This window comes from Mytilus galloprovincialis, chromosome 7 (assembly GCF_965363235.1).
Source record: "Mytilus galloprovincialis chromosome 7, xbMytGall1.hap1.1, whole genome shotgun sequence".
Taxonomy (NCBI): Eukaryota; Metazoa; Mollusca; class Bivalvia; order Mytilida; family Mytilidae; genus Mytilus; species Mytilus galloprovincialis.
In genome coordinates this window covers 52799092-52811690 of record NC_134844.1, presented here as the reverse complement: position 1 = coordinate 52811690, position 12599 = coordinate 52799092, and the positions used below count along the sequence as shown (strand labels likewise).

The 12599-nt window shown below is 30.7% G+C and overlaps 1 protein-coding gene across 1 annotated transcript in view; it reads left to right on the top strand.

The window, feature by feature from the left end:
• LOC143083260 (sodium-coupled monocarboxylate transporter 1-like) overlaps positions 1 to 12599 on the top strand; it is a 59272-nt gene that overhangs the window by 10227 nt on the left and 36446 nt on the right. The window contains exons 4-7 of the mRNA XM_076259527.1: positions 2811 to 2878; positions 3628 to 3708; positions 7336 to 7409; positions 8307 to 8447. Coding sequence (XP_076115642.1) covers positions 2811 to 2878; positions 3628 to 3708; positions 7336 to 7409; positions 8307 to 8447 — 364 coding nt within the window. The remainder of the gene's footprint in view (positions 1 to 2810; positions 2879 to 3627; positions 3709 to 7335; positions 7410 to 8306; positions 8448 to 12599) is intronic.

Here is a 12599-nt window from a genome sequence, read left to right as displayed (position 1 = left end):
AGCAATTGATCTTGGTAGAACATTTGTTTAATAATCATCAGAACATTTGATCTTGGTAGAACATTTGTTAAATAATCATCAGAGCATTTGATCTTGATAGAACATTTGTTAAATAATTATCAGCGCATTTGATCTTGGTAGAACATTTGTTAAATAATTATCAGAACATTTGATTTTGGTAGAACATGTGTTGAATAATTATCTGAGCATTTGATCTTGGTAGAACATTTGTTAAATAATTATCAGAGCATTTGATCTTGGTAGAACATTTGTTAAATAATTATCAGAGCATTTGATTTTGGTAGAACATTTGTTGAATAATTATCAGAGCATTTGATCTTGGCAGAACATTTGTTAAATAATCATCAGAGCATTTGATCTTAGTAGTAGAACATTTGTTAAATAATCATCAGAGCATTTGATTTTGGTAGAACATTTGTTAAATAATCATCAGAACATTTGATCTTGGTAGAACATTTGTTAAATAATCATCAGAGCATTTGATCTTGATAGAACATTTGTTACATAATCATTAGAGCATTTGATCTTGGTAAAACATTTGTTAAATAATTATCAGAGCATTTGATCTTGATAGAACATTTGTTAAATAATCATTAGAGCATTTGATCTTGGTAGAACATTTGTTAAATAATCATCAGAGCATTTGATCTTGGTTAAATAATCATCAGATGGTTAAATAATCATCAGAGCATTTGATCTTGGTAGCACATTTGTTAAAAAATCATCAGAGCATTTGATCTTGGTAGAACATTTGTTAAATAATCATCAGAGCATTTGATCTTGATAGAACATTTGTTAAATAATCATCAGAGCATTTGATCTTGGTAGAACATTTGTTAAATAATCATCAGAGCATTTGATCTTGGTAGAACATTTGTTAAATAATCATCACAGCATTTGATCTTGCTGGGACATTTGTTAAATAATCATCAGAGCATTTGATCTTGGAAGAACATTTGTTAAATAATCATCAGAGCATTTGATCTTGGAAGAACATTTGTTAAATAATCATCAGAGCATTTGATCTTGGTAGAACATTTGTTTAAATAATCATCACAGCTTTTGATCTTGGTTAAATAATCATCAGAGCATTTGATCTTGGTAGAACATTTGTTAAATAATCATCACAGCATTTGATCTTGGTTAAATAATCATCAGATGGTTAAATAATCATCAGAGCATTTGATCTTGGAAGAACATTTGTTTAAATAATCATCAGAGCATTTGATCCTAGTAGAACATTTGTTAAATAGTCGTCAGAGCATTTGGTTTTAGTAGAACATTTGTTAAATAATTATCAGCGCATTTGATCTTTGTAGAACATTTGTTAAATAATCATCACAGCATTTGGTCTTTGTAGAACATTTGTTAAAAAATCACCAGAGCATTTGATCTTGGAAGAACATTTCTAAAATAATTATCAGAGCATTTAGTCTTGGTAGAACATTTGTTAAATAATCATCAGAGCATTTGATTTTGGTAGAACATTTGTTAAATAATCATCACAGCATTTGATCTTGATAGAACATTTGTTAAATAATTATTAGAGCATTTGATCTTGATAGAACATTTGTTAAATAATTATTAGAGCATTTGATCTTGATAGAACATTTGTTAAATAATTAGCAGAGCATTTGATCTTGGTAGAACATTTGTAAAATAATCATCAGAGCATTTGATTTTGGTAGAACATTTGTTTAATAATCATCACAGCAATTGATCTTGGTAGAACATTTGTTAAATAATTATCAGAGCATTTGATTTTGGTAGAACATTTGTTTAATAATCATCAGAGCATTTGATCTTGATAGAACATTTGTTAAATAATTATCAGAGCATTTGATCTTGGTAGAACATGTGTTCAATAATCATCAGAGCATTTGATTTTGATAGAACATTTGTTTAATAATCATCACAGCAATTGATCTTGGTAGAACATTTGTTAAATAATCATCAGAACATTTGATCTTGGTAGAACATTTGTTAAATAATCATCAGAGCATTTGATCTTGATAGAACATTTGTTAAATAATTATCAGCGCATTTGATCTTGGTAGAACATTTGTTAAATAATTATCAGAGCATTTGATTTTGGTAGAACATTTGTTGAATAATTATCAGAGCATTTGATCTTGGTAGAACATTTGTTAAATAATTATCAGAGCATTTGATCTTGGAAGAACATTTGTTAAATAATTATCAGAGCATTTGATTTTGGTAGAACATTTGTTGAATAATTATCAGAGCATTTGATCTTGGTAGAACATTTGTTAAATAATCATCAGAGCATTTGATCTTAGTAGTAGAACATTTGTTAAATAATCATCAGAGCATTTGATTTTGGTAGAACATTTGTTAAATAATCATCAGAACATTTGATCTTGGTAGAACATTTGTTAAATAATCATCAGAGCATTTGATCTTGGTAGAACATTTGTTAAATAATATTACAAACTGTGAAAAGTTACCAAGCCTAAATCTAAAGTACAGCATAGGCAAAAAGGTCAATGGAATATTCATTTCAGTATCACCCATTCAAGAAAGGCAGTAGATCTTTTCTTTTCGCTGAAAATGATGCTGTAAAATTTACCAATTTGAGACAACAACCCGACCATAGAGCAGACAACAGCCGAAGACCACCAATGGGTCTTCAATGCAGCAAGAAACTCCTACACCCGGAGAAGTCCTTCAAATAACCAAACACGATTACTTTAATTATGTGCCGTCAAATATAAAATTTACATCACATAAATATTAAGAACTAATGATGTTATATAAACAAATTTCAGTGACAACATTTCCAGAATGGGCAGTAATTTTAGTTGTTGGTGGTGTGTGCACATTTTACACTACCATTGTAAGTACATAAAAGATATGATAACTTAAATGATATGCTGAAAGGTGTAAGTGTGAAGCGTCAATGCTTTGCAGTGTACATTTAACGTGAGATAACAAATTTCCGAATTCCAATTTTCGATGAATTTAATAGTATGTTTGCATTTGCCTCTTAGTTGAAATTCTGTGTTTCTGTTTTTTTGTTTTTTTTTTTTTTGTTTCATTTTTTTTCCTCTTTTAGTTGGCGTGTTTCCCTCGGTTTTAGTTTGTCACCCGGATCTACTTTTGCTTAAGTGAACTATCAAACAGCGGTATACTATTGTTGCCTTTATTTAATAGGTGCTATACAGTGTATATTAAGATATACACAAGAGAGCGTTAGTGCGATTGAAATTTATTTTACTTAAAAACATCATAATATTGTGGCTAATGCAAAATAATAGCTTTCAAAAAATTAGTCTTTACTGTAGATAAAAGGTGTAATGAGAGAGTTGAGAGCAGGAACATGCATATCATAATTCGCAAATCAACTGACAACGATATGGCTAAAAATGAAAAAAGGCAACCAGACAAACAATAGTACACAAAACACATCATAGACAACTAAAGACGAGTAACACGAAATACATAAAAAAAAGTTTTAAAACATACATATATATTTGTCAATTATTTATAAGTTGATATTTCTACAATAAAATGCAAATACTTATTGATTTTTTTGTAAAATCTTGTATGTGGTAAAACTTGATTTTTAAAAAAAAAATATTTTAGGGTGGATTAAAGGCGGTAATTTGGACCGACGTATTTCAGACGTTGGTAATGTTGGCAGGAATGCTTGCAGTGATAATCAAGGTAAGCCAAGTACTAAGTATAAAGGTTTAGAGGAATATACAAGACATATGATTTGTGATGAATTCAATTTTCCAAGTCAGGGAAATGGCCATTGTTATATTAGAGTTCGTTTCTGTTTGTGTTACATTTTAATGTTGTGTTTCTGTTGTGTCGTAGCTCTCTTATATTTGATGCGTTTCCCTTAGTTTTAGTTTGTAACTCGGTTTTGTTTTTTTCTCTATCGATTTATGAATTTCGAACAGCGGTATACTACTGTTGCCTTTATTTATTTATTTCATATTATTATCCCCCGTTAGTTATACATCATGAAATATAGTAATGGCAATGGTCTCGGTCTGTGTGTCCTCCAAATACACCCCAATTCTCATTTAGCTTTTTTTATTAAATAAAAATGTATAGTTGGTAGGATTATTTGTCCTCGTTTCCTTTTGGCTATGTTATCTGGTTAATTTGCCTCGACATTTTTTACAAGACTTTTTAAATTACACTTTTTTGGAATATTATATAACTTACAGTGTAACCATAGTAAACCGATGCCCTGATATCATTTCTTAGAAAACTCTCATAATTGGCACTTTTGGTTGCCATTATCATGATTATGTGAAGTTGATGATGTTATAGAGCCTCCTCATGAGGTTTTTGATTATTTCATTATTTAGCCGTTTTTAAAGCGATTATTTGATAACCAGACCAAATATTTGATGTTTTTTTTATTATTTGATAATCTAGGACAGTATTTCTGATTATTTTATAATCTTGTTTAAAACAAATTAATCTATGAAGATAATTAATCCTTATGTGATTACACTGGCAGAACATTTGTGATTATAAGATTACTTGGACCTCCTTATACACATTACGATCCAAACATTTTTACTGGAGTTAAGTGACATTGACGATTGTTTTTAGTATTCGGACAAAAACACCTTGTGAAGTCAATAGACTATTTTCATAATACCGACTTTTGACTCCGGTTTATATTATCTTTCGACAGGTTCCCTACGACATCCTGGTACTCGGTTATTTAAGAGCAACGTAAAGTAGTAATGTCAAACATTTAATCGGTACATTTCTTGGGAAAAATCATGCTTCATATTTTTTACGAGACAAACTCATCGGAAAATAGTAAAATTTCCCCTCAAATCACACCGATTAAATGTTTGATGTTTCTTCTACTGATGGTTATGTAAATAGTCTATTCAACTCATCTGAGATATAATCACTATTTTTGTTTTTTGTCATTTTTACAAGAGTTTTGGAACTGTAAAACTATTTTTTATACTACATTGACAAATTAAGATGCGGCTTATGAATTATTATAGTTGCCGTTAGATTTCTTTTCACTTTGCTATAATTGTTTACCTTCGTCAGTCATCCCCTTAGAGAATAAGATGCTTATTAATACCTATCGGTTATAAAAATTCCTCTTTGAAGTCTAGCCTGCATATAAGATTGTTGATACTTTATTCGTATTCATTTTAAGAATGTAAAGTAAAATAATTCCGACTCATGAATGACACTTATTATTTTTTTATTCAGAGATTATTGAGAATTAAAAAAAAATAATCTAGAAATAAAGAATTAAGTATTACCACTGTGAATTGAATAAACAGTTTAAATGAGTCAAAATACTAAAACATAAACAAACAAACTTAAGAGAGCTTATAAGATGGCCTCAAAGCTCTGTGTTGAAGACCGTACTTTAACCTATGTTTGTTTCCTTTTATAAATTGTAACTTGGATGGAGAGATGTCTCATCGGCACTCATACTACATCTTCTTATATGTAATTAAAGTAGCCCTGTATTTTATTCTCAATTAGTCTTTATGGCCCTATATGGAGTCTCTGTGGCCCTATATTGAGTCTATATGGCCCTATATTGAGTCTCTGTAGGTCTACATTGAGTCTATATGGCCCTATATTGATTCTCTGTGGGCATACATTGAGTCTATAAGGCCCTATATTGAGTCTCTGTGGGCTTATATTGAGTCTATATGGCCCTATATTGATTTTCAATCAGGCTCTACCTGACCAATTCAGCAGATATCATGTATGCCACTTTTAATTTTAAATGTTGTTCAGTTTATTGATGGTTATTGTGTGTCTTCCTTGTTATCTGATACCAAAGGGGTAAAGGTTCTCTTTAAATAACAATGTTATTGGCACCTAATTACATATTTTGCTTAACATTTTAATATTTATTAAACTTTACAATTTTATCACCATAGATGATTGAATCTTACTAAAATAATTTAGTTATTTTATTCTCTTCCTGTTCGAGTTTAAGGATCAAAAATGGATTAAAAGTGTTTGTTTACATAATTAAATGATGACGAAAGTCATTGACGCCTCCTCGTATTCAAGCTAAATTTTATTGTGGTTCTAAACAAAAAAACGCAAACTTTTAACAACTTTTAAACTCTAAAATTTCATTGTAATCAATTTCTTAGTCGAAATCATTAACAAAAAATACTCAAACAGCTTTTGGGTTATATTTTCGGCAGGTGGAATCTACAAATATATATTTAAATGTCCTGTACCAAGTCAGGAATATGGCAGTAGTTATCTAATATTCCATTTCTATTCATGTTGGCGTTTGTTTTTATAGCAGTCAGTGTTTCTGTTTTATCTCCTCTTATAGTTGATGTTTCCCTCAGTTTTGGTTTGTGACCCTGATAGGTTTTAGTTTAATCGATTTTTAAACGATTTAACAATGGTATACTACTATTGCATTTATTTAAATTAAAACATCAGAAAGCTATACCACTGTCCCAAGTTAGGGGAGGGTTGGGATCCCGCTAACATGTTTAACTCCACCACATTATTTATGTATGTGCCTCTTCCAAGTCAGAAGCCTATAATTCAGTGGTTGTCGTTTGTTTTTGTGTTACATATTTGTTTTTCGATCATTATTTTTATATAAATAAGGTCGTTAGTTTTCTTGTTTGAATTGATTTGCATTGTCATATCGGGGCCTTTTATTGCTGACTATGCGGTATGGGCTTTGCTCATTGTTGACGGCCGTTCGGTGACCTATAGTTGTTAATGTATGTGTCGTTTTGGTCTCTTGGTGACAGTTGTCTCATTGGCAATCATACCACATCTTCTCTTACCATATTCTATTTTATAGGTTTGTAAATAAATTTTCCTTCGAGCAAACATTCAGTCAGTCAAAAATTGAACACACATCAAAATAATCGTAACCTGAAATTTTCTACCTGCAATAGTAATTAACATTAGTTCCTGCAATAATATTTAAACATTAGTTCCTGAAATTCACAAACAAGGATTCTGTTTTTTTTTCTTTAAGTGGTTTGCTATCACTCCAATACTTATACATCAATTGCAGTTGAAATGTAAAAAGGATATATCCCGGGAATTGTATCTAGCAGACATTTTACCGTCTTTTTATCTGTTGTTTTGTGACAGTTAGAAACGTTCATACACAACGCATTGCAATAATTCGTGACCTTTATCTTTCTTCTGTGCACGAACAAATAAATTATCCTTACTATAGCCCTGTTCTAAGTGAAATAGCTGCATTCTTAACATTGAAGCAGTAAATTGTTTATAAGTATGTCATGTTAGCAGATGGTGATTATGTAAATCAAATAAATAATTTTCTAGGGTGCCATCGAAGTTGGAGGCGGATATGAGTTATGGGATATTGCCGATAGAGGAAAAAGAATAGAGTTTTTTAGGTATAAATACAGCCTAAGAAAATTAGTGATAATAAGTAACCTTTTTAGATTATTGAGGACTTTAAACGACAATGCTTTATAGGTATCTGGTTGAAAAGGTCATCATTTGTATTACTAGCCTAAAGATAAAATTGCAAAATTTTGATTTTATTTTTCAGCAAAATAACGTGGGTTTTATTCCCTTACATCAAATTTGTAAGTTCCAAAAAATATTTTCTTCCATCATAGTTTAGGAAACAGATCTTTGATTTTACATACATACGGCAACATACGTCTTCGATATAAAAAGTGCGGGAGGTTGATTATTACTGATATACTACCAAGTGATAGAACGTAGAAGAATTAGAAAAATATATAAAGTATAAAACTTAGGAAACTAATTCAGTCAAATGCGATCTCTCATTCTTTCATCTATGATGTAATAATTAAATTCTTATCGATACGTCGTCTTCTAGAGAAAGGAAAACAACACTTTTTAGAGGAAACAAAATGCCTCAATAAGTTGTTTTCCAACGCAAGACTTAAACTTTTTAAATCTTAAGTCTCTAGCATCGATATTGATATCTGCTCGAATAACATGTAGTAAATAAGTCCATCAAAGATACTTGGATTAAATTTTGTACCAAAAACTCATTTGTGAGAATATAGCGAAAATTTTAGAGAATTTATTAACAACATTACCGTGAAAAATGTGATATACCGATTTTTTTTAGAAGAATTGAACATCCAAACATGAAAACAACCAGAGATATCTAAATTCAAAATAAAAAACAAATATTTAATTAAACAGTTAATCAAATTTTAAGTATACATATATTCACAGGAGAGTAGGACCACATATTGTTCAATATATGAAAACATGTATTTTAGTACCATATATTATACTGTTATTTTCAGATTTGACCTTGATCCACATGAAAGACATACCTTCTGGGCATTAACCATCGGTAGTTATTTCGTTTGGCTAGCACCATATACTGTGGATCAACAAATGGTGCAAAGATTTTCTTCTGCACGATCCTTAAAAGATGCAAAAACGTACGTATCTTTTTTATCAGCTGATAACAAAATTTTAATTTCTTGAGTATAGCTCATAGTTAAATAAATGCTTAATATTGTGTTATCCGTACATGGTTGACGGATGTCATACAACATTCATTATCGTTGCACGAAAACTATCCTTGTAGCCCAATAAAGTGACTTTATATAGTATTTTGATTCATTTTATGCACACGTACTTTTAACGGTACATTTGTTTTCTCACTGACATTTAAGTTCAAAATATAAACGATTTCATTATCAATTAATTTCTTTCCTAAAACAAGGACATATTAATAAAAACTGTTAAAGATGCAAGTCAAAACATAATAATGAAATAAATTATGGTACTGAATTATATATTTCATTATTTTATCAACTACGTAGACATTATTTTGTAGTGACATGAAACTTAAGACTCATCTCAGATGTTTCAATTAACCAAAAAAACTCATCATTGATAATATAAAAAGGAGAAACACAAAAATACTGAACTCCGAGGAAAATTCAAAAAGGAAAGTCCCAAATCAAATGGCAAATTCAAAAGTTCAAACACATCAATCGAATGGATAACAACTGTCATATTCCTGACTTGGTACAGTTTTTTTGTTTTTCTGGATGAATCTCCCTTTCTTGTTTGTAAACAAGCAAACTTCTGGCTATATGATTTTTTCAGAGGGAGGAGTTTTGAACAAACCAGCATTAACGGTTGCCGTATCTAGGTCAAATACAGTATAGCCGTGTTTTTTTCGCGATTTAATTGAATGAGGTATACGAAACATTTTTGCGGATTCAAAATTTTAATCAACACCTTTGCATGTGCATGTTTAAATTGACTGAATTTATTTTTGCGACTTTGTTCTATCAGAGAAAATCAGCGAAAATTAACTCCCCACCAAATTAACACTATACGGTATGTCAATTGCGAATTTTAACACATTACAGTCATATGAATTAGTCACAACATAGGCATCATCAAAGAGTTTGGAAGTGTTTTAAGTTAATGGAATATTTTAAATGCATGCCAATTTGAAAACAATTTATTATTCTGTAGAAGATTATATACGCATGTGCAAACAAGTTTTATTGGATAAAGAGCATTGGTTCATTCACAAAACAAAAATTATGTACATTGTACACGAAACGCGCTTGTTTTTGAGAAAAGAATGATGTAAGTGACTCTCGTACAAATTAATCGAAAGAAAAAGTAAAAAAAAAAGTACAAAGTTGAACATCATTGAAACCAAAACATTTCAACTTAATTCCACTAAGTACATCTTACCTGGGAATTATTATCCTCATTGTTTTAGATAATTCAACACAAAAACCTATTAATATTGTATATTAGACACGCATTTTGTCCTCTGATCATGATAAAAAAATATTGTATGACGTTGAAATACCGATTTCGAAAATTGTCGCCAAATCCGGCTGAAATCTAATTTGCCTTGGGGGAGAAACATAGACTTAAATGTTTCATTGAGACAATAACTTGTATTTTAAAAGAAGGTCTTGTTTATGTATATTATAGGCTGAAGTTTGATAACGTTTTTAACATGAGTCAACTAATATATAAAAATTCAAATAAATATATTTAACAGAAATAACTAATATCCCATAACCACTGCACTCACCAATATTTTATAATTTTCATCAAGTTCGTTTACACAAACGACAACCAAAGATTACTATTGTTATTTGTTTTTTGTTCTATTATTCTGTCAACCTAAAATATTATTAAGGATTTTATTAATAACATTAGTGTGTTTTTTTTTATCGTTTATATCCATGTTTCTCCAATTTTTATTAAACTTCATAACCTATCATATTGGGTGGACAAGCCGATAATCACCAACTTCATAATTTCAACGTATAGCTTTTTTGGAGAGAGTTCTTTTTGTTGCATTTTCAGATGTGTCTTCTGTACCAGTTCAAACAAATGCCATTTGTTATCCATTCGTTTGAAGTGTTTGAACCCTTAATTTCGCCATTTGATTAGGGACTTTATGTTTTGAATTATCTTTGGAGTATTTTTTGTGATTTGACTTTCAAATGCCACTCGTGGCTTTTGAAACGCCGGCAAACTGTTATTATTTTATGATGTTAGAGTAATCAAAGAGAACATCCATTCATTCGCCTTTGCAATGAAACTGCAATATTTTTAATTAAAATCTAATTTGCAACATTTTAAGTAATTTGACGCAAAACAAAAGTAACAAGTGAATGATTATATTTTACGCTTTTATTATTTTAAACTTTGCTTATTTGCCTGAAATGAATCGTTCACTTAGACTTGTAATATCGAGGGAGGGGGCTGTAGGGGTCCTGATCCTTAAATCCCGGGCTTAAAAACATGAAATCCAGAGGTTCTGAAATTAAAGAAATTTAAATCCCGACATCCAAAATTCGAAAAAAACTCCCGGATCCCAAAAGGAACAATCCCGAAATTCCGAGCTTAAAAACAACAGATCCAGACATCCCGAAAAAGGCCCTGCCGCCCATATCAAACTGTGTGATACGATCGTCTTTGTTGTTCTTTTTCTACTATTTGTTTTTTCGTTTGATGTTTTTTCTTTTTTGCCATGACCTTTCTATTTTTATTCCGACTTCTCAGTTTGAATGTCAATTGTGTATCTCTCGCGTCTCCTGTCCTCGATTTGCCAAATGTGACCTACCAAATTAGACACATCACCGGGTATATAGTTGCTTCAGGAACACGATTAGTGTCACATTTTGAGCAGGATCTGTTTACTAGGGATGTCAAAAGATCTGAATATACCGGCCGCCGTTTCTACAAATAACATCTCATAATAGCAATTATTGTTAGTGTACGTGTTCATGAACCAAATTCCATTAAAATCAGAAATAGTTGCCTATAAAGTCCAACAAAGTAGACAGTATATGTATCATCTGTTCCTGAGGAGTTGGTATTTTTTATGATACGACATGTCCATTATTTGACAACAACAGTATTGGACTTCAAATTACTTGTGGTTTTTCGTGTTGCTCAGCCTTACTTTTTTTTTTTTTTTTTTTTTTTTTTTTTTTTTTTGCACCATCGTTTGTCTGATTTTTATTTTTATAACCATGACGTTATCAGTTAATTTTCGACTTTTGGGTTTGAATGTCGCTCTCGTACTTTCTCCTATCTTTCAATTGTAAATTCAACAATAATAGTTAAGTTTCAAATACAGAGTAATTAAATTAATTCAAATGTACATACCATGCCAATCACGTTTACATAGAAGTCTGATTAACAAACAAAGGTAAGTTTTTACAGCTTGTGATGAATTTTTTTTATTTATCCATAAAGTGTTGAATCGTGTACAAACACCGTTAAAATGTCTCTAATCAGTTGCAAAGGGTTCACCGCAAGTCACTTTGATTGTGTTCTTGTTTAGAAATATGATCTGGTTAACAATTACAAACGAAAGCTGTTACAAGTAGTGCACATAAAAACATTCCCTCGGAAGGAACGGACGTTGCTGGTACAACTATAACAAATAGTAGCCTCAAGATAAATATATTTGTGTTCTTAATTGAGTTTTTTTTTTTTTTGTATTACGAAGGGAATATTTCAACGGAACTAAAGTGAGTGGTAATGGGTAATGTGAAGAAAACATACCTCAAAATGTATAACAGGCAAACGAGTATCCGAGTAGTAAAACTGTACTCGAGTACTCGGCCTTCCGAGCGAGTACCCGAGTACTCGAGTACTCGTTGCCATCCTTACTAATTACCCTTCCAGAGCACCTACGATCACTACCAGTTCGTGTTGCTTAGTCTTTGGTTGTCTATTCTATGTTTTGGGTACTGTTGTTTTTTGCGGTTGGTCTTTTCATTCTTTTATAGACATGGCGTTCATTGCGACTTATGAATTCAGTTGCCTCTCTTTTTATTATTTTATAAAGAAATGATTTCACACGTTTACAATTCATTCTGTTTTTTTAATATTTTCATTTTCGTTTTTCTAGTAATTTATATGGTTTAAATGATGTAATCTTATATCGTTAAATTCCTAAAGGGAAATTATTTTTGCATGGCTTTATTTTCGATTTATTGTTTTGAACGCGCTCAGCCAGGTACAAAAAATACATTTACTGAAGCAAAAGTTCAGAGACAACGCTATATAAGATTTTTTTAGAACGGTTT